The 19202-nt window shown below is 36.8% G+C and overlaps 3 protein-coding genes across 3 annotated transcripts; 1 reads left to right on the forward strand and 2 right to left on the reverse strand.

Annotated features, from left to right (window-relative positions):
- Positions 1 to 3807: 3807 nt before the first annotated feature.
- Positions 3808 to 6628, reverse strand: ankrd31 (ankyrin repeat domain 31). The gene is made up of 6 exons (XM_016275358.1): positions 6556 to 6628; positions 6195 to 6337; positions 5945 to 6083; positions 5225 to 5301; positions 5001 to 5118; positions 3808 to 4025 (listed from the first exon to the last, which is right to left on the reverse strand). Exons 1-6 carry the CDS (start codon positions 6626 to 6628, stop codon positions 3808 to 3810), a joined length of 768 nt encoding a protein of 255 aa, XP_016130844.1.
- Positions 6629 to 6871: 243 nt separating this feature from the next.
- On the reverse strand, positions 6872 to 8705 carry LOC107587544 (uncharacterized). Its single transcript, XM_016275359.1, has 7 exons — positions 8629 to 8705; positions 8457 to 8524; positions 8163 to 8230; positions 8024 to 8064; positions 7883 to 7938; positions 7503 to 7665; positions 6872 to 7037 (listed from the first exon to the last, which is right to left on the reverse strand). The coding sequence occupies exons 1-7, from the start codon at positions 8703 to 8705 to the stop codon at positions 6872 to 6874; spliced, it is 639 nt and encodes a 212-aa protein (XP_016130845.1).
- A 1102-nt stretch (positions 8706 to 9807) lies between these two features.
- Positions 9808 to 18448, forward strand: LOC107587518 (3-hydroxy-3-methylglutaryl-coenzyme A reductase-like). Its single transcript, XM_016275335.1, has 20 exons — positions 9808 to 10042; positions 10897 to 11086; positions 11216 to 11327; positions 11424 to 11511; positions 11614 to 11698; positions 11795 to 11900; positions 12007 to 12113; positions 12192 to 12311; positions 12392 to 12552; positions 13007 to 13248; positions 13339 to 13508; positions 13826 to 14020; positions 14781 to 14939; positions 15101 to 15258; positions 15353 to 15458; positions 15591 to 15761; positions 15902 to 16042; positions 16149 to 16307; positions 16442 to 16596; positions 17345 to 18448. The coding sequence occupies exons 2-20, from the start codon at positions 10922 to 10924 to the stop codon at positions 17397 to 17399; spliced, it is 2655 nt and encodes an 884-aa protein (XP_016130821.1). The 5' UTR covers positions 9808 to 10042; positions 10897 to 10921; the 3' UTR covers positions 17400 to 18448.
- The last annotated feature ends 754 nt before the right edge of the window (positions 18449 to 19202 follow it).

Below are 19202 nucleotides of genomic sequence, written 5' to 3' on the forward strand. Positions count from 1 at the left end.
GGTGAGTAAATGATGATGGTAAAGATGATAATTTTTTACTGTTTTTCAAGGTCTTCCATGCAGACTTTTTTTTACATGGCTGCATCTGCTCTGCAGCCAAACACTGGGATCCCTGTTTGGAAGTGTCGGTTGTCCGGGCAGGTATACGAAAAGGTCCTTTAAATGTCAAAAGCAGCTCTTTGATGCTTTCATGTGCTGTGAGGTCTACCGCATTATGTCCCAGGATATTCTTGTCATGAGGGCTTGAGCCAAACTGAAGGAGAAGCCTCGCAATCTATGCATAAAACATCAAGATCAGAACTTTAACTGCTTTTGAAAGTGCATTTATATTGAGTACAGAGTGTTAGTGTGAATGAGCTGGTGAAATCAGATTGAAACCTATAGAAATATTGCTTACACTTGTTTTCCATTCAAATTGAAATAATAGAGCTTTAGCTCTATATTCTTGCTATAGCACAAGTAGTATAGCATCAAAAGAATAGAGTGCATGAGTTGCTTGAGCTACATTTATGGTATTTTTTGTCTTTTTTGGAGATTGACAGCCTCTGATCACTATATTTTCTTTGTATGGAAACGTGTGTAATGACATGTAGTTGAGTAAATACTTATTTAAATTTAAATTTTTTGGGTTAATGACCTTTTAACCAGTACACTAACAAGTGATGGAATCTGGCATTTAGAATTGGGACAGATCATAACAGAAATACAGAAGCAACCTCATATGAGCCCGATAAAACAGCATCATGCAGCGGGTTACATCCATTTAGCCCTCTGCTGGTGACATCGGCCCCTGCTTCCAAGAGCTGCTCTGCCACATCTACAAAACCTCTGGAACAGGCCTCATGAAGGGCGGTCCATCCTGTCCACCCAAGACATCATGAAAGCATTAAATAGATCAAAGGAAATAATGTACACATACCAAGGCAAGGATTTTCCCACCTGCATTATCTGATACATTAACATTGCTTCCAGCTTCTATCAAGAATTTGACCATTTGCAGGTCTCCTCTGATGCACGCCCGGTGAAGCTGAGTCTCGCCTACACCATTTCTCTTGTGAAGACTTTTCTGAGTAATTGTAAAAACATTCTTTGATCCTGTTGAGAAAGGACAATATAAAAAATTAACGTCCTAAATAGTGATGATAATATTTATGATTGACCCCAAGGAATCACCTGTATCCAATCCATCTGCAAAATTTCGTCCTTGTCTAAGCGGCCTTTTCTTCTGTTTCGATTTCTTTTTCTGACTTTTCAGTTCACCTGTGTTTAGGAGCCTTTTGGTTTCCAGAGCTATTTGTGGATCATGTTTTAAATGTGCTGTTTCTTCATTGTTATCCAGTGAAGGTTGTGTACACAAATTTTCAGGTAAACATGGCCTCAAAACACCTGTGTCAGGTGTACCCTCTGTGTTCTCTGCTTCCTTTTCACTATGCCTTTCTTCAGAACTAAAGAGTTCATGCTGAATTGATGTGATGGCCACATCCTGAATGTCAGCAGCATTGGGCCATTCCACAACAGTGCAGTCAGAATCTGCTGAATCTTTAACTATATGATTCTCGACAACAATGCAATCAGCCATGTGAGAATTTTCAAGCTGTTCAACATCTACTCTGGCACAGAAAAAAGTGGGTGAAACAGGACATGTACTGGCATGGTCTTTGAGAATGTCACTCACTGGCTCATTAACTACCCCCCTGCAAGAAGAATGTGCTTCTGCTTCAGGTCCACCAATGAGATCTGTCACATTTAAAATCAACGTGTCACATTCCAGCTTTTCCCATTCCACACCATCATCTTCACTGTAGCTCTTACTCATTTTGGTCTGATTAGTGCTTAGTGCTGTCTCTATTATCTCTACCACCTCCTGCTGGTTTTGAATGGTGATAATGTCTGTTTTTTCGTCCTGATTTACAGGCTTCTTTAGGGGCAGTGTGTTAGGAGATTGCAGTTCTTGAATGCTGATTTGTGTCAAGTCATTATGTGGTGTATTTATACAGGTTTCTGAACAGCCAGTGATACTATCCACATGGAGAGACTCAATGGCAGGGCTGGTTGATGGCAAAGTTCCCTGTACTTGTTGGAGCTCACAATACAATGACTGGGCTTTAAGTGGGTCTTCTGATGTTTTAGTATCTGGCAGTTGTTTGTTGGCTGTGTCTAATTCATCTAATGGTTCATCTTCCTCTGAATCCTCTGGACTGCAGGTTAATCCTTGATTATGGATTATGGCCATAAGCAAAGACAGTGAACCAGGGCTGCCTGAGTCAAACAGTTTCTCCCTCTGTAACAGTGATTTAGCCATTGCTCCAGATGGATGTACATTAATGTCTCCCTTGAATGTCCCTTGTAAACATGAGTCAGTTAGTTCATTTAAATGAGGGGACGGTGAAGAATTGCTGCATTCTTGACTGCTGTTGTTGTTGGTGTCAGAACAGCACACCGTTTCAGATGGAATCTTTTGGTAAACATCAAGAGCTGACTGTTGTTCTTTTCTTGCATCTTCATTCTGTTGAAGTAAGGGGCCATCTACTTCTTTTTTACTCTCAGTATCAACAAAGACATGGTTCGTATCAAAGTTGAGCAAATATTCCAAAAAATCTTTTTCATTTTGAATGTCATGTTTTGTTGTTTTGAGCCTTTTCTTAGCCATAGCAGAGGCATTATCATCCCTAATATCAGCCCCATAATTGTGTTGACAGCCCTCTAATATCCTCTTTCTCACTGAGGGAACTTTATATGAATCTTCACTTCTGCTCTGAATTGACAGATCAGTAATCTGAAATAATCGGTGAAATAAAAATGCTGAGCAGGTTTGGATACAATGCACACGACAGACATTATTTGGTGTAAAGGAAACCACTCACTGCATAGCTATGGTCATGGAAAGAATGTGAGCTTGTCTTCTCAGCTACTGAACTGTCATCATTCATCAGAGTTTCACCAACCTCCCCTAAGAATAATAAATAGAAACAAATAAAGATAGAATGAAAACTGAAGGCAAAAAATATTTGTCACCCTCAATGTTGTATTTTGTTTACAAAGAAAATGTTTTTCATGAGACAACTGTTTAAATCTAATTTCTTTATTCTGGAAACTCAAAGGAACAACCACATTGTGTCTTTTAACCACATTAAAATCTTAAAAAGGCAAATTAGTAGATTTACTATTATGAAATTTAACACTTTTACATATAACACTGCTTACTTCACATAACCAAACAAATTTAATTAATGTAAAAAAAAAATACCAATATTTTGAACATATACCAGATGTCTACATTTTGTATTTGTATCAGATAGTATGCAAATAATGTAAAATAACAAAAAAAGAGTACCAAGTAACATAAAATAACCCAATATTCAACTGAATTAACTTAGATATTTGACAATCTGCTGAAACATCCCTATTGCTCTAGGAACCAGAGAAATCTTGAGTAGCACACAGAGTCCAATGTTCTGGTGAATAATCTAAGATACAATCCACTGTAATATCACTGTCTAGGCAGCTTAAGGTGTCTGATCCCTCGCTCTCCTGATCTTGAACCAGTGAGGGACCCATATAACACTTTTACATATAACACTGCTTACTTCACATAACCAAACAAATGTAATTAATGTAAAAAAAAAAAAACAATATTTTGAACATATACCAGATGTATACATTTTATAGTATATTTTGTATTTGTATCAGATAGTATGCAAATAATGTAAAATAATAAAAAAAAGAGTACCAAGTTACATAAAATAACCCAATATTCAACTGAATTAACTTAGATATTTGACAATCTGCTGAAACATCCCTATTGCTCTAGGAACCAGAGAAATCTTGAGTAGCACACAGAGTCCAATGTTCTGGTGAATAATCTAAGATACAATCCACTGTAATATCACTGTCTAGGCAGCTTGAGGTGTCTGATCCCTCGCTCTCCTGATCTTGAACCAGTGAGGGACCCTGGCTACAGAAGTCCTGCTCTTGGTTCCTCACAGGACACAGTATATTGGTGCTAGTCTGAGGTGATGGTTCCACTGGGAAATGAGGACACACAACACCCCAATTCACAACTGAGCCTCACATTAGACGTGCTATCTAATAAAAGCCAAAATGCTAAAAAAAAATCATTAACTTTAAAATTATAAATACTGATAATGATGTGCCTCCACAAGGTTGCACAATGTTGCACAGTGCAATTACTGTAAGAAACAGTATAATATAGTTTAAAATGAATGTGCATATTCATCTGTTTTATTTTATTTTCTCATATACAGTACGTGGACCAAGCACATAAGGGACTAATTTTAGCAAATAAAGTTGTGGGCAAAACATGACTCACTTTGATAGCTGTATTGCTTGCTAATGTGCCATTTGAACACTTCCTACTGAATATAAGAGAAGAGATGCTGAGGTGGATATTGTCACTTACTCAGGGGAAGTCGTGGCCTAATGGTTAGAGAGTCTGACTCATAACCCAAAGGTTGTGGGTTCAAGTCTCGTACCGGCAGGAATTGTAGGTGGGGGGAGTGAATGTACAGCGCATGTCATGTCACTCACTCACTCAAAAAAGCTACTTTCCTTTTGTTAGCAAGGTTGGATTCAGCTCCCAATCAAAATAAACTTTTATTTAAAAATAAACTTTTAAAATAAGATGTGATTTTACATTACATGAGATGTTATTGCAACCAAAAAATTTCATTAGCCTTCCCATTCAAAATAATTAGCCTTACTCCATGAGGGTGAATTTTACACTTAATACCCTCTAAAGAACTAATTCTTTAGAGAGTTCTAACTTAAGCTGGCTAACTTAACCTGACCATATCTTTGGTAAATACGACATCAATTGAATTTTAACGAATGTGTATTTTACTATAGGGTAAATGTGTGTTCATTACAGTGACTAGACTGTCGAGGGGTACACATTTACTGTTATTAAATATTGCATGAGCCATATCTAGTTCCCACAACCCTTGACTAGTGTAGAGGAGAACCTTGGAGAGAAGGATCACAGCTTGGTTGTCCACTGCTTGGACCAGGAATGGGTTCAGCTTCACCAGACTGAGGGCTGCTTTCATGCTCACTTGTATCAGCAGTTCCTGTTGATTTCTCAAGAGGAGTTCTTGTGTCCTCAAAGTTAAATGAAACAAAAGTAACTGATCAGTAATCAGATCATGTAATGATGCCACAGTCAGTGACAGCAGATCTTTTATCCAATGATACATCTTTGACTTACTTTGATGGAGTTCTGCATGTTTCTTTGGCTCATACTTGGATTAACAGCAGAATCAGTTGTGCTGGGTGTATTTTTATCTATTTACAAATACAGTGAAACAAACCAATTTTTACTATTTATATTTAATGTTTTGTATTCTAGGAGATATGATATACAGTATATATATATGAACACATAAATATATACGGGTTGGATAAAATAACGTGAACACCCATTATGATAGGGTTGTTTTCATTGTCTATATTCTCTAGTTTGTGTATCAGTGTTGTATAAGTTGTGTTCAGCAGTGGTTTTTACAAATGCTCCGGGAAATGGCTCTGTCAGACTTCCAAAAAAAGGACAATTCATGGGAGCCCATTTAACATAAGCATCTGTTACCTTAACAGACAAATTGTTTTTAAGTACAACATTCTTTATTATTATGACTGTGTGCACAAAGCATGGAAAGACTTCATCAGCAAAGAAGCCTAGCGGCCAAAAACGAAATGTTTTTAGTGAATATTTTTAGTGAGAAGATTAGAAGATTTCCTCTTCCAACATCTGGAAGAGCAACTAGCAGGATGGCAACATTCAACTGGAGACTAAGGTTGGAAGCTGTATTCAAGGCAAACAGTGGTAAAACACCAAATTAAGAAATATTGCCTATTTCCCAGGTGTTCCCATTATTTTGTCCAACCCCTGTATATTAAATTAGTTTTGTGTATGTCAAGATGTTTAGACCTGGATCACTTTTAGTCTTCTGCAGATATTTCTCCATCAGTATGTACATAGATCTTTCTGTGGTCATGTCCATAGGAGTCATCCCTCTGTCACACTTTGATAATGGATCAGCACCATACTTCAGAAGTAGATCTACAATCTGTAAGCATAAGTATTCAATATAATAACTATCACAGTCTGTGTATAGTGTTTTATATAACTAGTGTTCATTGAAGGTACATCTGAGCACCACTGTATGCAATTTACACACCTTGTAATACCGATACCGAATGGCATCATGTAAAGGTGTAATTCCATCATCTGCTCTGCAGTTTACTTTGGCTCCAGCTTCAAGTAAACTTTCTGTCATGTCATACTTGTTTCTCTGCACTGCCTCATGGAGTGGAGTCCACCCTTAAATTGAATAGACCTTTAAGTTCAGAAGTGTTGATCCACAATGCCATCAGGTGGACATGTGTGCTAACTTCAACCATTGGTCTATAACTAGGGTGCCAAATGAGTGCTTGTGGGATGATTTGAATAAAAGTGTGAAATATGCAGTGTCCTCTAATAAAATGCAATAGTGGTAATGAACAATTTTATGTTTTATGATATCCTCCAACACGCCATACCTGCATAATCCGGTATATTAACAGAAGCACCCAGTGTGATCAAGTCTTTGACGTCTTGAATGTCTCCCTTCATCACAGCTAAATGCAGCTTTGTCTCTCCAAAATAATTCCGTCTGTGGATGGACTTGAGTGATAGGACTTTCCCTGATTTTCGATCTGTAATGCCTTGGCCACTGAAACCTATCAAACAGAGTTTGTGTTATCTAAGTGTACCTCATAAAGGTGCACATATGCTTTTATCAAGAAAGATAATTTCTAGCATGGATTCATCATTCTGTACAAAATTAACAAGAACACATGCTGTAATGTTACCTGTCTACACTGCACTGAGCTTAATTTGTGTAGTCAGGTTTGAGCACTTGCCTGGACTAACGCAAGGTTTAGCGGTTAATGTTGGTTTATCATGTGTAGGCAAAGGTGTATTGAACTCTTTATTGTACTCTTTGGTGTCTGGACTCTCCTTCCTTTTAGAAGGCAGTGACCTGAATGTAAACAGTAAATATAACATTAATTTTTCAGCAAATTTTGAGCTAATTTACCATGTATAAAACAGCTGAATTAAATTAGTAACATACAGTGGGATCCAAAATCTGAGATGATGCTTGTAAAATGCTTCTATTTAGCATTTTTCTAACGGAATCAACTTTTTTTAAATCACAAATTATATTGGCAGGATTAACATTTACAAAGAAAAGTTGGATTAGTATGTCGAAGTAAGTTCCAAAGAGCATCTTGACTTTAATTAGTTACCTAGAAATTAATTGTACATGATAACATTTCTTTGTTTTAAAACATTCACAGTGTTGGAGCTTTATTTGTTTATATACAGGTTTAAATAAGATTTTGAATCACAAATATTCAGTATGGTTTTAGACCCTACTGTATGTTTTAGCAATTGACAATCTGAAAGATACTAATGTGTGCATTTATTCCTGATCCCGATTGACCTGTTTTTATTATTCAGTAGTTGAGTGTGCTTCATTGTGGCCAATGGATCAGTTTTTTCCCCAAAAGGTTTGCCGTTTATTCTCAATGAAGGTCTCAAAATTGGCACAGTGTGCTGGTGAGAAGCAAGCCAGTTGGTGCCATGTATGGAAATGGGTCTCAACACTAGGGGGCAGAAGTTACATAAGAATTAGCCAAAGACCAGTCACCAGACGTCTGAACTGCTTAAATCTCCAAAACCATGAAACAAGGTGGATCAGGTGTGGTGTTAACATTTGAAGAGCTGTATACAGTATATCTAGTAAGTTGAGGCACTAAAGGCTTTTGTGGATCTTTATGGAACTTGTTTAAAGTTAAAAGGATTATTTTCCAGACTGTGTACCTTCACTGTGTTCCCTTTCTGAAGAACTTTCTTCTTCAATAATACGAGCTTGAACGCTGATAAACACAGAGCAAAGCAAATTATTATGTGAATGTTACACTTGAATGCACATTTGTTTCATGTACCAAAAGGTGTGCAAACCTTGCAGGATTTATTGGTGAAACCACGGTGCCATGGGTTTGCTTGTAATAATAAAAAAGAGAATTCAACACATGTATCTAGAAATGCTTAAGCTTAGATTGTATTAGGACCTCAGCATGTGCTGTCTAATGTAATATACCTGTTTTGTTATGGATGTCTTTCTATTCTGTCCTGTGCGATATTGCAGGTCAATCTGAGGTGAAATCTCTGTCAAACAAAGAGACTAGTTAAACTGCTACTGTAACAGTACAGTGAATGGTAGTACAATTAACGTTAGTGGTGCTCACTAAGACCGATTCAACCGGCCTTGAACCGATTCTAAAGATAAAAAAGGGAAAAAATGAAGTGGGCCAAAAGTGAAAGGGGCATTAACTTGGGCAACTTAATGCCCGAGAACGAGCTTAGTTTGACTACAGCACATGATCATACCTACCTTCACTAATTAGGACACGATGAGAGACGACGGTGGGGGTTGAGAACTGATGTTCTATCAACATTAACCTACAATAATACATGAACCAGTCGTTACCATTGCAAATCTATCACTTTCGCTACATTAACGGGGCAGAATATAGGAGCGGAAAGGTTAGCCGTTATCAGTTGACCTGCTGAGGTAAAAGCTCTGGTCGGCTTCACTGCTGTCGTCGTCCGTCGCGATGGTTTCCTCCTGCTCGAAATCCATATTTGTTTGCATTGAACAATACGACACAAAAAAATTAATAAAAGCGCGATGTCTCGTTACATTGGTAATATTCAATAACTGTTGCTATGAAGGTGTGTTATTATTTCTGTTTGTTTTTTTCTCGGCGGCAAATTGGGTTAATAGCTCTAATCTGATTGGTCACAAGATCTCATCTGATAAAAGAGATATTTAATGCTTAAAAAAAAAATTAATCCTATGCTATACATAAAGCACTATCATTTCTGATTATAAAGAGATTAGAAATCATTCATAACTCAGCAATTCTTTTAATCATCGTCTTACTGATTTGACTTTTAAATGTGCACTATTTCATTATTAAAAATGACTTCAAAAATAAATTATATTTTTGAAAAATGTATAGAAAAAATGTATTTATTTATATTTATAATTAAATAGACAGTTCTCTCTTTGCTTGATTCCCATGCTATCGGACATTAAATATATTCAATATATAAACAGGGCATTTCTACAATATAACCAAAATATTTTAGCTTTTTTTACTGAGTCAAAATTCTTGCAAATTTAGTTCTGAGAAGTGTTTCACGTGAAACACCCTACATCACAAACACACACGATGATCATTGTTATATAAATCAGTTTATACAATACAGAGATCTGAAATGCAGCAGCATCGGCCTACAAAACGCTTGTAATATATGAAAACGTCCACAAGTATCTGCAGGCCAAACATCTATATACTTACTGACTCATTTCATTTGATTTTGTAGTACTTCTTAAATGTTTCATGAAACAAAACCTACATTAGATCGGATAATTGTTATTGATTAAAAAAGGTTAGCCACGATTAATTAACGGTACGATAAGAAAATATTATATTTCTATTTCCTAATGCTGTGGGGTCTTTACAGTTACAAGGTCGGATATTTTTTGCGGTGAAGGCTGGGCCAAGGTTCACACACCTCACACACATTCAAATGATGGCCAGATCACGCGTCCTCCGGCAGGACACGCCCTCAGCACCATAAGCAGGAAAGTGGGCGTGGCGTTCTTGCTCATCTGTATGGTTCGAGGATTTGATTGGCTCTTCGCTCGACTGACGCAGAGCCATGCCATCGCTTCATAAGCTTTAGAGGAGGATGCCGGATTTGGCGACTGGAGTTCTCAGACGTCGGGATATGGATTGATATCGTCTATATTTAATGCTATATTTAATCATGAAAAACACACTTAAATGTTAATTTCTAACAGCGAAAATATCTATAGGCTTTTATTAAATCAGCCGCATATGTGGAGGATTTTACAGTGATTTGCTCTACTACTAATACTAATTCTTTAACCCTCAGTGACCCTTACTGGTAAGTGCGTGCATCAGACCTTCAGCCAGCCATAGCTTTTATTTTAGACATGCCTGCTCAGTGTTGTCCGTGCTCGCATGTGGATTTCTTTCAGTTGGTTTCGGCATGATTGCATCAGTGATTCATGTTTTATCATCATTGTTGGTGATGTAGGCTCTAAAACTAGAACATTAAGTCAGGATCATTATATGTGCTAATGCACATAAATATTTTTCCATTTTCTCTTTTTATTTTATTATAATGTTATTGTAAACAATTACAGAAATGTAAATGAATGGTTAATAAAAGGGTATATTTTAAAATCGAATGATGAGGTGACTCAGCTTTGATCTATAATAATAAGCTACTTTTTTATTTCTTATATATTTATTTGTATTTTTTGAAAACACTCATCACTTTGCACATACAAAAATAAATTCTATTTCTGTTTAATATTAGATCGATCTAATGAATCATTTTGACAGTTAAATCAGTGATTATAATCTGATCATTGGTCTTCACAATCAGTAAATACAGAAACAAATGGCGCCTTCTATAATCTATCACATTACCTATGTATTATTTTGTGCATTGCACTTATGTCAAGCCATCTGATGTTACTGTAGTACAATGTAAATTCGTTAATAAAGACCATTTCTATAAACAACTAAAAAAGAAATTTTATTTAACTAAAATAAAAGTTATGCTCTAGAAGCACTTTAAGAGTTTTTTTTTCATCAATTATGTAGTTAATATTTTTTGTGCTTGACTTCATACTCATGAAATTGCGGTGGTATGACTGTCAGAATAACATGTGTAATTCATAATTCTGCCATTGTAATGTAACTTTCCCATTTGCTTTCTGTCATCTACAGTAAGTGACTGTAACACACCTTCAAAATGCTGACGAGACTTTTCCGAATCCACGGCCTGTTTGTGGCCTCCCATCCTTGGGAAGTCATTGTGGCTACTGTTACTCTCACCATCTGCATGATGTCCATGAATATGTTCACTGGAAATAACCAGATTTGTGGCTGGAACTTTGATTGCCCCAAATTGGAGGAGGTACAGTGTGTTACTGTGGAAATGAATTACAACATGGTGGCAGTTAATGTATAGTTCTAATTAATCTAATTCCTATCTATTATTATATCTATCATTCCTAATATTTTTTTCTCTCTGTCTTGTCTCCAGCAAATCTTAAGCAGCGATATCATTATCCTGACAATCACAAGATGCATAGCAATCGTCTATATTTACTTTCAATTCCAAAATCTTCGACAATTAGGATCCAAATACATATTGGGTAAGTTGTCATTTTTTAAACCTGTTTTTAAAAAATGAGTTTGTGAGGTAACATGAATTACGAGTGTTAATGTTTATATTAAACTTTCTTTTTCAGGCATTGCAGGACTTTTCACAATATTCTCCAGTTTTGTGTTTAGCACAGTTGTGATTCACTTCCTGGACAAGGAGCTTACAGGCCTCAAGTATGTCTTATATCACTCTCGCTAGAAATCTTAGAAGTATTGCTTTGTTTTTTGGAAAGTAGTTAGTAAATATATCAAGTTAACTTTTTTTCTTTTTCCCAGTGAGGCCTTGCCATTCTTTCTGCTGTTGATTGACCTCTCCAAAGCATGTGCTCTGGCTAAGTTTGCTTTGAGTTCAAACTCACAGGTACCTTACCTTTTCATCTACATTAACCTGAAGTTTAAATAAACACGACTAATCAGTCTCTGGTTTTTGTAAATGGCTTTTTTGACTGTCCTGCAGGACGAGGTGAGAGAGAATATTGCCAAAGGAATGGCTGTTTTAGGACCCACTTTTACTCTTGATGCCCTTGTGGAGTGTCTGGTGATTGGTGTGGGGACAATGTCAGGTAAACTGAACCCTTCCACATGAGACAGAAACACACAGTTGCAGTGCACTAACATTCAACAGATTTGTTTAACTCATTAACTAATTCAATTAATTTTTTTCTGCAGGTGTGCGACAACTTGAAATCATGTGCTGCTTTGGTTGCATGTCTGTCCTGGCTAACTACTTTGTGTTCATGACCTTCTTCCCGGCCTGTGTCTCTCTTGTGCTGGAGGTATGTAAACATATTTAAGTGCAGTACACATATAGGAAGACTGTAACCTATTCTAACATGTGTGACTATTTCACATAGTTGTCTAGAGAGAGCAGGGAGGGACGACCCATCTGGCAGCTGAGTCACTTTGCTAGAGTTCTGGAGGAGGAAGAGGACAACAAGCCTAACCCTGTCACACAAAGAGTCAAAATGATCATGGTACGCATTGAACCAAAAACACTACAATCTTTTATTACTGGGATTTATTATATTGATGGGTTTGTCTCTAATATTTGCAGTCTCTTGGCCTGGTCATGGTTCATGCTCATAGCCGGTGGATTGCAGATCCCACGTCAAGTAGTGGAACTCTTGATCTTCCTCAAGTTGGAGTGAGCCTGAATGACAATATGCCCAAGAGAATTGAGCCAGACATGCCCCTTTGGCACTTTTACCTGTCCAGGTAGTTACACTTCAGAGATTTTATTCATTTAATTAATACAAATATTTTGGCCATAAATGATGGAGATGGTTTTATTGAAATTCTTTGTATAGTTCAATAGTTCAAAATACATAGTTCTCTGTATCAATTTGACTATAGATATGCCACAGTATAAAATCTGACACAGAAATGTATTTTGAGATTTGCTAAAGATTGCAATTAACAGTGTTATTTAATTATTACTTTTTCTAAAGATTACAGTTTAGTGAGTGTTAGATAACAGCAAAGATAATCTAAATGCAAAAATAGGAGAAATGAGCATGCACAATTAATTATCCAAAATCAATAGATACAATAAATAAAAAAACTCCAATATTGGCTAATAACCAGTGTGGTAATAATATATTGTGCACTGTTAAAAATAATAACAATAACAAGAATATGATGCGACTATTATTTTATTCTGTGCATTTAGGATGATCAGCATGGATATTGAGCAGGTGATCACACTGGGTCTTGCTCTGTTCCTGGCTGTGAAGTACATTTTCTTCGAGCAGGTGGAGATGGAGTCTACCCTGTCCCTGAAAGTCCCCACTCCAAGCTCCATGCTCTCTCAGAAATGGTCTCCTGATCAGTGCTGTAGGAAAGAGGTTCCCGTTTCCAGCAAGCCTGAGAAAACATCAACTCCCCCTCCAGTTGTTACCAAAGAGGAAAGAGGTATTCTCTTCTTACCTTCACACATTTGTGTTCATTTTCTGCAAACCCAACATTCTACAGTGGAATCTAAATGCAGTGTCTCTCCTTCAGATTTAGTGATTCGGCCCCTGCCTGCCCCAAAAGAGCCTGAGCATAAACGTACTTTTGTTTTGGGAGAGGATGAAACTCAGGAAATAGTTGATGTGTCAGAGACTGTGATCAGTGTACCTGCTGAACCCAGACCTGTGGAAGACTGTCTGTCCATTCTGAAAAACCCAGATGTAAGTGTGTTGTCAAATATCCCTCTCTACATCGATACTGTTGTTCTCTTTCTTGCATAAAGATTAACTCTGAGTTCACTGTGGGACTGAAACCTGTAGTTATTTTTTACCTCAGAGTTGGCCCATGTAGTCTCTAATGAGATCTTCCTTTTTCTCTTTACACTCTTACTCTTAGCCAATTAGTTTATGACGTTAGACAAGATCAGAAGCATGTAGTGAAACCGTTTACCTCCAAGAGTAGACTTCTGTTACCTAAATCCACATATAATCACAGTGTATGTGTGAGTATTTAAGTGTCACCTCTTCTGACCCTGCAGATGGGCGCTCGCTACCTCAGCGATGAAGAGGTGATCGTGTTGGTGAACTCAAAGCACATCCCAGCTTACAAATTGGAAGCCATGATGGAAACCCCTGAGAGAGGGGTGATGATCCGTAGAAAAATGCTCAGCCCCAAATTCCCAGAGCCCACAGCTCTCACCTGCCTGCCTTATAAAGACTATGACTACTCTAAGGTAAGACGTCAGATCATTACATCATACATAATTTAATTAGTGGTAATTTATGGATTTGAACAAACTAGGGTTGCATTAATATTAAAACTATATTCAATTTTTTTTTACATTTTGTCCAATTTGATGAGAACCAATATGTTTTTGAGAGAAGCCTCTTATGCTCGCCAAGGCTACATTTAATTTATTTCGATTTTTGACGGCGAAAACAGTGATTATTGTGAATTTATTATTATTATTTATTATAAAAGTAATGTGTTCCTGTGATGGCAAAGTTGAATTTTCAGCAGTCTTCAGTGTCACATTCAAAACTCATTCCAATATGCTGATTTGCTGCTCAAGAAATTATCATTAGTTGAAAACACTAAAATGGATTTTTATAGAAACTGTGATGTTGTTTAGGATTTTTTGATGAATAGAAATTTTATGAGAACAGCAGTTATTTAAAACATCTGCATTAGTTAAGACATCTGTTGTAACATTAGAAATGTCTTTACTGTCACTTTTGATTTATTTAACGTGTTCTTCCTAAAGTTATTAATTATATTTCCTTTCAAAAATATACTTAATATATATGTACTGTATGTTTATATACACAGCAAAAAAAAAAGGTTCATAATTGGCTCATAGGTCATAACCAATTTGTTACCATACTCTGGGGGTGGGCACTTTTGACATGGTGCAGGAAGCAAAAACTTAGTAGCACTCCAGAAACTTAGCAACCTTCAAAATTCAGCATTCATTTTCCTGTTCTTTTCGCCAGGTGATGGGAACATGTTGTGAGAACGTAATCGGTTACATGCCAGTTCCTGTGGGGGTTGCTGGTCCTCTGTTATTGGATGGAAAGCAGTTTCAGGTCCCCATGGCAACAACTGAGGGCTGCCTAGTTGCCAGCACAAATAGAGGCTGCAGAGCTATTGCAGTAAGCAAAATTAAAAAAAATTTCCCCATATGATTTTTTGTTCTGGAAGGGGTAGCTGAAGGCAAACTCATTTCATGGCCATTTGAACTGATATAATATTGCATAATGTCTAGTGTAAAGCACATCAATCTAATGCTCTGTCGTGAATGGCTTTTCCGCAGTTGGCAGGTGGTGCCAGTAGCCGTGTTCTTGCAGATGGTATGACCAGAGGGCCGGTGGTGCGCCTGCCTTCTGCCTGTCAGGCGGCTGAAGTCAAGGCCTGGCTGGAAAGCGATGAAGGCTTTAAGAGCATCAAGGAGGCCTTTGACCAGACCAGCAGGTAAAGGACTATTTCAATGAACTGATTTAGTGTGATTTAGTGCAATTTCTTTAAAATTATGATTATGTAACATATATCTGTGTTGTGTTTGTAGGTTCGCACGATTGGAGAAGCTTCTGATCGGCCTGGCGAGTCGCAATCTATACATTCGATTCCAGTCCAGAACTGGAGATGCAATGGGGATGAACATGATCTCAAAAGTACGCAAGTACTGAATTTTACCAAATGTTGTGAAACATGGTCATTAAAGTGATCTTAAAATAAACTGCCTGAGTTATTATGAAGAACTCGTGCAGCAATATTTTTTATTTTTCTTTCTCTTTGGTCACCAGGGCACAGAACAGGCTCTTGCCAGGCTGAAGGAGGAATTTCCAGAGCTTCAAATTTTGGCTGTTAGTGGAAACTACTGCACTGACAAAAAACCTGCCGCCATCAACTGGATTGAAGGCAGGGGCAAATCAGTGGTGTGTGAGTCCACCATCCCAGCCAAAGTTGTCAAAGAGGTACAAAACCTCATCCTATTCTACAAAATGCCCTACAAAAGCTGCATACTGGCAGCCTGTTGACATTGAATAAGGACATACATTTGTTTTTGGGATGATAGTCCAGACTATTAGTCTCACGCAAGTGTGTTTTTGTGCAGATTTTAAAGACGACGACTGAGGCTCTGGTAGATGTCAACATCAGCAAGAACTTGGTTGGATCTGCTATGGCTGGAAGCATCGGAGGTTATAACGCTCACGCCGCCAACATCGTAGCTGCTATCTATATTGCTTGTGGACAGGTAATAAAAGTTATTGTTTACAGTAGGATTTTGATGTGATTATATAGTGGTGGTACAGATGGTAGGTACAGAAGTGAATTCAGCTAAATGAATTTGTCCTTGACAGGACCCAGCACAGACAGTGGGCAGCTCTAATTGTATCACTATCATGGAAGCCTCAGGCCCCACCAGGGAGGATCTTTATATCAGCTGTACTATGCCCTCCATTGAGCTGGGCACTGTGGGCGGAGGCACTAACCTTCCTCCCCAGCAGGCTTGTTTAAAGGTACTTGATACAGGTCAATATTTTACACGTATGAAAGACCGAAGTATGTTTTAGTTTCATTGTGGATGTACAGTTGATAAAGCCACTCATAGCCGATCTCATGCAGTTTTATTCTCTCTCTGTCTTGCTGTCAGATGTTAGGTGTGCTGGGAGCCAGTCAGGAGTGCCCGGGTGAAAATGCCAGACAGCTTGCCATGGTGGTGTGTGCTTCCGTGCTTGCAGGAGAGCTGTCACTCATGTCTGCACTCACTGCTGGACACCTGGTCAAAAGTCACATGACTCACAACAGGTAAGAACTGTTTATTACATATGAATACAACATTCTAATTTATTATTATTGATATGCTGTGTGTATATGTTTATTAAAATCTTTATCTAAAAATCTCTAAGCTAAAAAATGAGCTTAAAAATTTAAATCTAAAAATATAATTCTATATATAAATGTAAAAGATTTACCCCCGGTTCCACAGACAAGGCTTAAGCTAGTCACAGACTAAAATGCATGTTTAAGCTGTCTCAACTGAAAATATCTTGCCCTGACATATCTTAAAATATGTCAGTGTCGTTGTTCTGTGTCAAGATGCAAACCTGTAATGTTTTCTTCTAAGGCATTTTTGTAAAAAATATCTTAATTTAACTAAGGTCTAGTCCTGGCTTAAGCTAAGCCCTGTTTGTGAAACCGGGCCTTAATGTATTATTATTAAGTCATATATTAAGATGTTTATGTAAAAATCTCTAATCAGTTAAAATGATAAACATTGTAATATATTGTATCTTCTAATCAGTTTAATCCATGTAATCCTAATCAAGAGTAATCAAATCTTTAAAAAAAAAATTACATAATTGAAAATAACATTAATCTTTTAATCATGTATAGTTGTATATAATCATTACATTGATAATCATTATCTAAGAAAATAATCTTACAAATTAAATTATAGTATAAAATTATATTCTGTGACAATGTTTTGTAAGAAACTATCATCTGCAAACACCTGTATAATTGCTTTTTTTTATTATTATTATTTTGGCTATAGATCAAAAGTGAATTTGCAAGAAGCTCCAGGAACATGTACTAAGCAGGCATCTTGAGACGTCACCTGTTGAAGATGCAAAAGGCCCATAAAGAAAGAGGATCTCAAGTTTAAGGCACATGTGATTAGTCATTTAGATTATTTTAAAGCCCAGCAAAAGGAATGCAGACAAATGACTGTTCATGGTTCCCCTGATCTGTTAAACGAGTTGTCTTATAACTACAGACATTCTTTCAAAGTAAACTGGTTGAAATTAAAGACATGGAAGCAAGACCAGCTGTGTTCACAAGCCTAGAGACAGTATTTCTAAATCATATCTGAACAGAAATGGCTGTTTCCGGACCTGCTTTGTTAAGCTTAAATTGCTATGGAGAGCAAGTCAGATCTTAGAGTCACAGTAGCCAGTACATAGAGATACAAAAGGCCACATAATTTAACTTATTTCCTAAACATCAAATGTAGTTCATCACATACATGACTGATTGGATGGGTTAAAGCGGAGTACATGTTTTACTTCATTATTTGTTGGGGATAGCAACAGGGATCATATCTTTGCCAACTGGAAAAAGCAACATTAGACAGAAAGGGAAGGATAAAGTTTACTCTTCATTGCACTTATAAAGGGAAATGGCATAGGACAGTACTGATTTTAAAGTACTATGATTCACTAGTTGGTACACATGTAGAATATTACAGAATGACTACGAAATTGCCAAATGCAGCCGGCAGCAGTGCTTGCGATGTTTTCCGTGTCAGAATGTACATTGTTTTTTTTGTTGTTTTTTTTGCTATGACACAGGAATTGAATGACTTTGGTAACTGAAAAGGGTTGTGCTACGGCATGGCGACACAAATATTTCAAAAGGTGCTACAATCCACATGTTTCAGTTCTTTGTTCATTTAGTTATTTCTTTGTGTTTGAACACCTCTAATAATGGATTTATGTAATGATACGCAACTTAACGCCTTGCATGTTTCCGAAGGCTTGAAATGGCTTTTATTCAGTTGGTTCTGGTTTTCGTGTCATGGAAAAGAGTGGCTGTTTAGACATGTACGTTTCATGCTAAAAGACATTGAAAAGAAGCTTCCGATTAATTTCCCCCCCCCCCCCCCCCCCCCCCCCCCGCCAAAAAAATAAAAAAAAAAAAAAAAAAAGAATAAATAATAAACTGAAAAAGTTTTGTATATTTTTTTATAATAAAAAGAAAATATAGAATTCATTGACTTCTGCTTGATCATATTCTCTCTCACTTGGGCAACTTCAACCAGTTAAAATGAAAATGAAAATACAAAACGAACACGGTCAAGGTTTAAAACTATTAAGTCCTGACAATATATATACATACACATTCCTTCTCTACCAAAGATCAGCTCCAATATCGAATATTCTCATCCAGTAACAAAATTATTTAATTAACTTTCAAAAAGTTCAACTATAGGTTTTGAACAAAAAGAGAAGGTTATTATAAAATGATAAGGATTACAGCCTTTTAAACCATTGTTTAAGAAAAGGGATGAGATAATATTGTAGATACCTTATTAAACTTTTTGGGATTTTTAGAATTTAGATTAGCTTCTTTTCAGTTCACTGGTTAACCAAAAAATAAAAATAAATCAGAGTAACACGAATCACATAAACAGTGAACTCTGCCGAAAGTTTACACTCAAGCAAAAACTCAGTATATTTCCATTGCGAAAGTTACTATTTTTTTCTCATGTTTTGCTAAAAATTGAGCTTATCTCTAAAAGAAAAAAAAGATTGTGAGGCGATAAGCCCAAAAAAACAAAAAAGGCACCAAATGAATCATAGAATTAAAAGCAACACATAGATAAACTATAGCTATCAAGGAATTTAACCATT

This window comes from Sinocyclocheilus grahami, unplaced genomic scaffold (genome assembly GCF_001515645.1).
Source record: "Sinocyclocheilus grahami isolate Dianchi unplaced genomic scaffold, SAMN03320097.WGS_v1.1 scaffold93.1, whole genome shotgun sequence".
Taxonomy (NCBI): Eukaryota; Metazoa; Chordata; class Actinopteri; order Cypriniformes; family Cyprinidae; genus Sinocyclocheilus; species Sinocyclocheilus grahami.

Excerpts from the sequence above, each read along its gene's own strand:
- ankrd31 (XM_016275358.1), bottom strand. The coding sequence starts at position 6,628 with ATGAAGGGAGACATTCAAGACGTCAAAGACTTGATCACACTGGGTGCT. Across the intron at positions 5,119-5,224 it reads ACATGCAGAACTCCATCAAA|GACACAAGAACTCCTCTTGA; the intron begins GTAAGTCAAAGA and ends TTTAACTTTGAG. Across the intron at positions 4,026-5,000 it reads AAGCAGTGGACAACCAAGCT|TGGAACCATCACCTCAGACT; the intron begins GTGATCCTTCTC and ends CTCATTTCCCAG.
- LOC107587544 (XM_016275359.1), bottom strand. The coding sequence starts at position 8,705 with ATGGATTTCGAGCAGGAGGAAACCATCGCGACGGACGACGACAGCAGT. Across the intron at positions 8,065-8,162 it reads AGACATCCATAACAAAACAG|CAAACCCATGGCACCGTGGT; the intron begins GTATATTACATT and ends TATTATTACAAG. Across the intron at positions 7,939-8,023 it reads TCACCAATAAATCCTGCAAG|CGTTCAAGCTCGTATTATTG; the intron begins GTTTGCACACCT and ends TGTGTTTATCAG.
- LOC107587518 (XM_016275335.1), top strand. The coding sequence starts at position 10,922 with ATGCTGACGAGACTTTTCCGAATCCACGGCCTGTTTGTGGCCTCCCAT. Across the intron at positions 14,021-14,780 it reads AAGACTATGACTACTCTAAG|GTGATGGGAACATGTTGTGA; the intron begins GTAAGACGTCAG and ends TCTTTTCGCCAG. Across the intron at positions 16,308-16,441 it reads CCCAGCAGGCTTGTTTAAAG|ATGTTAGGTGTGCTGGGAGC; the intron begins GTACTTGATACA and ends TCTTGCTGTCAG.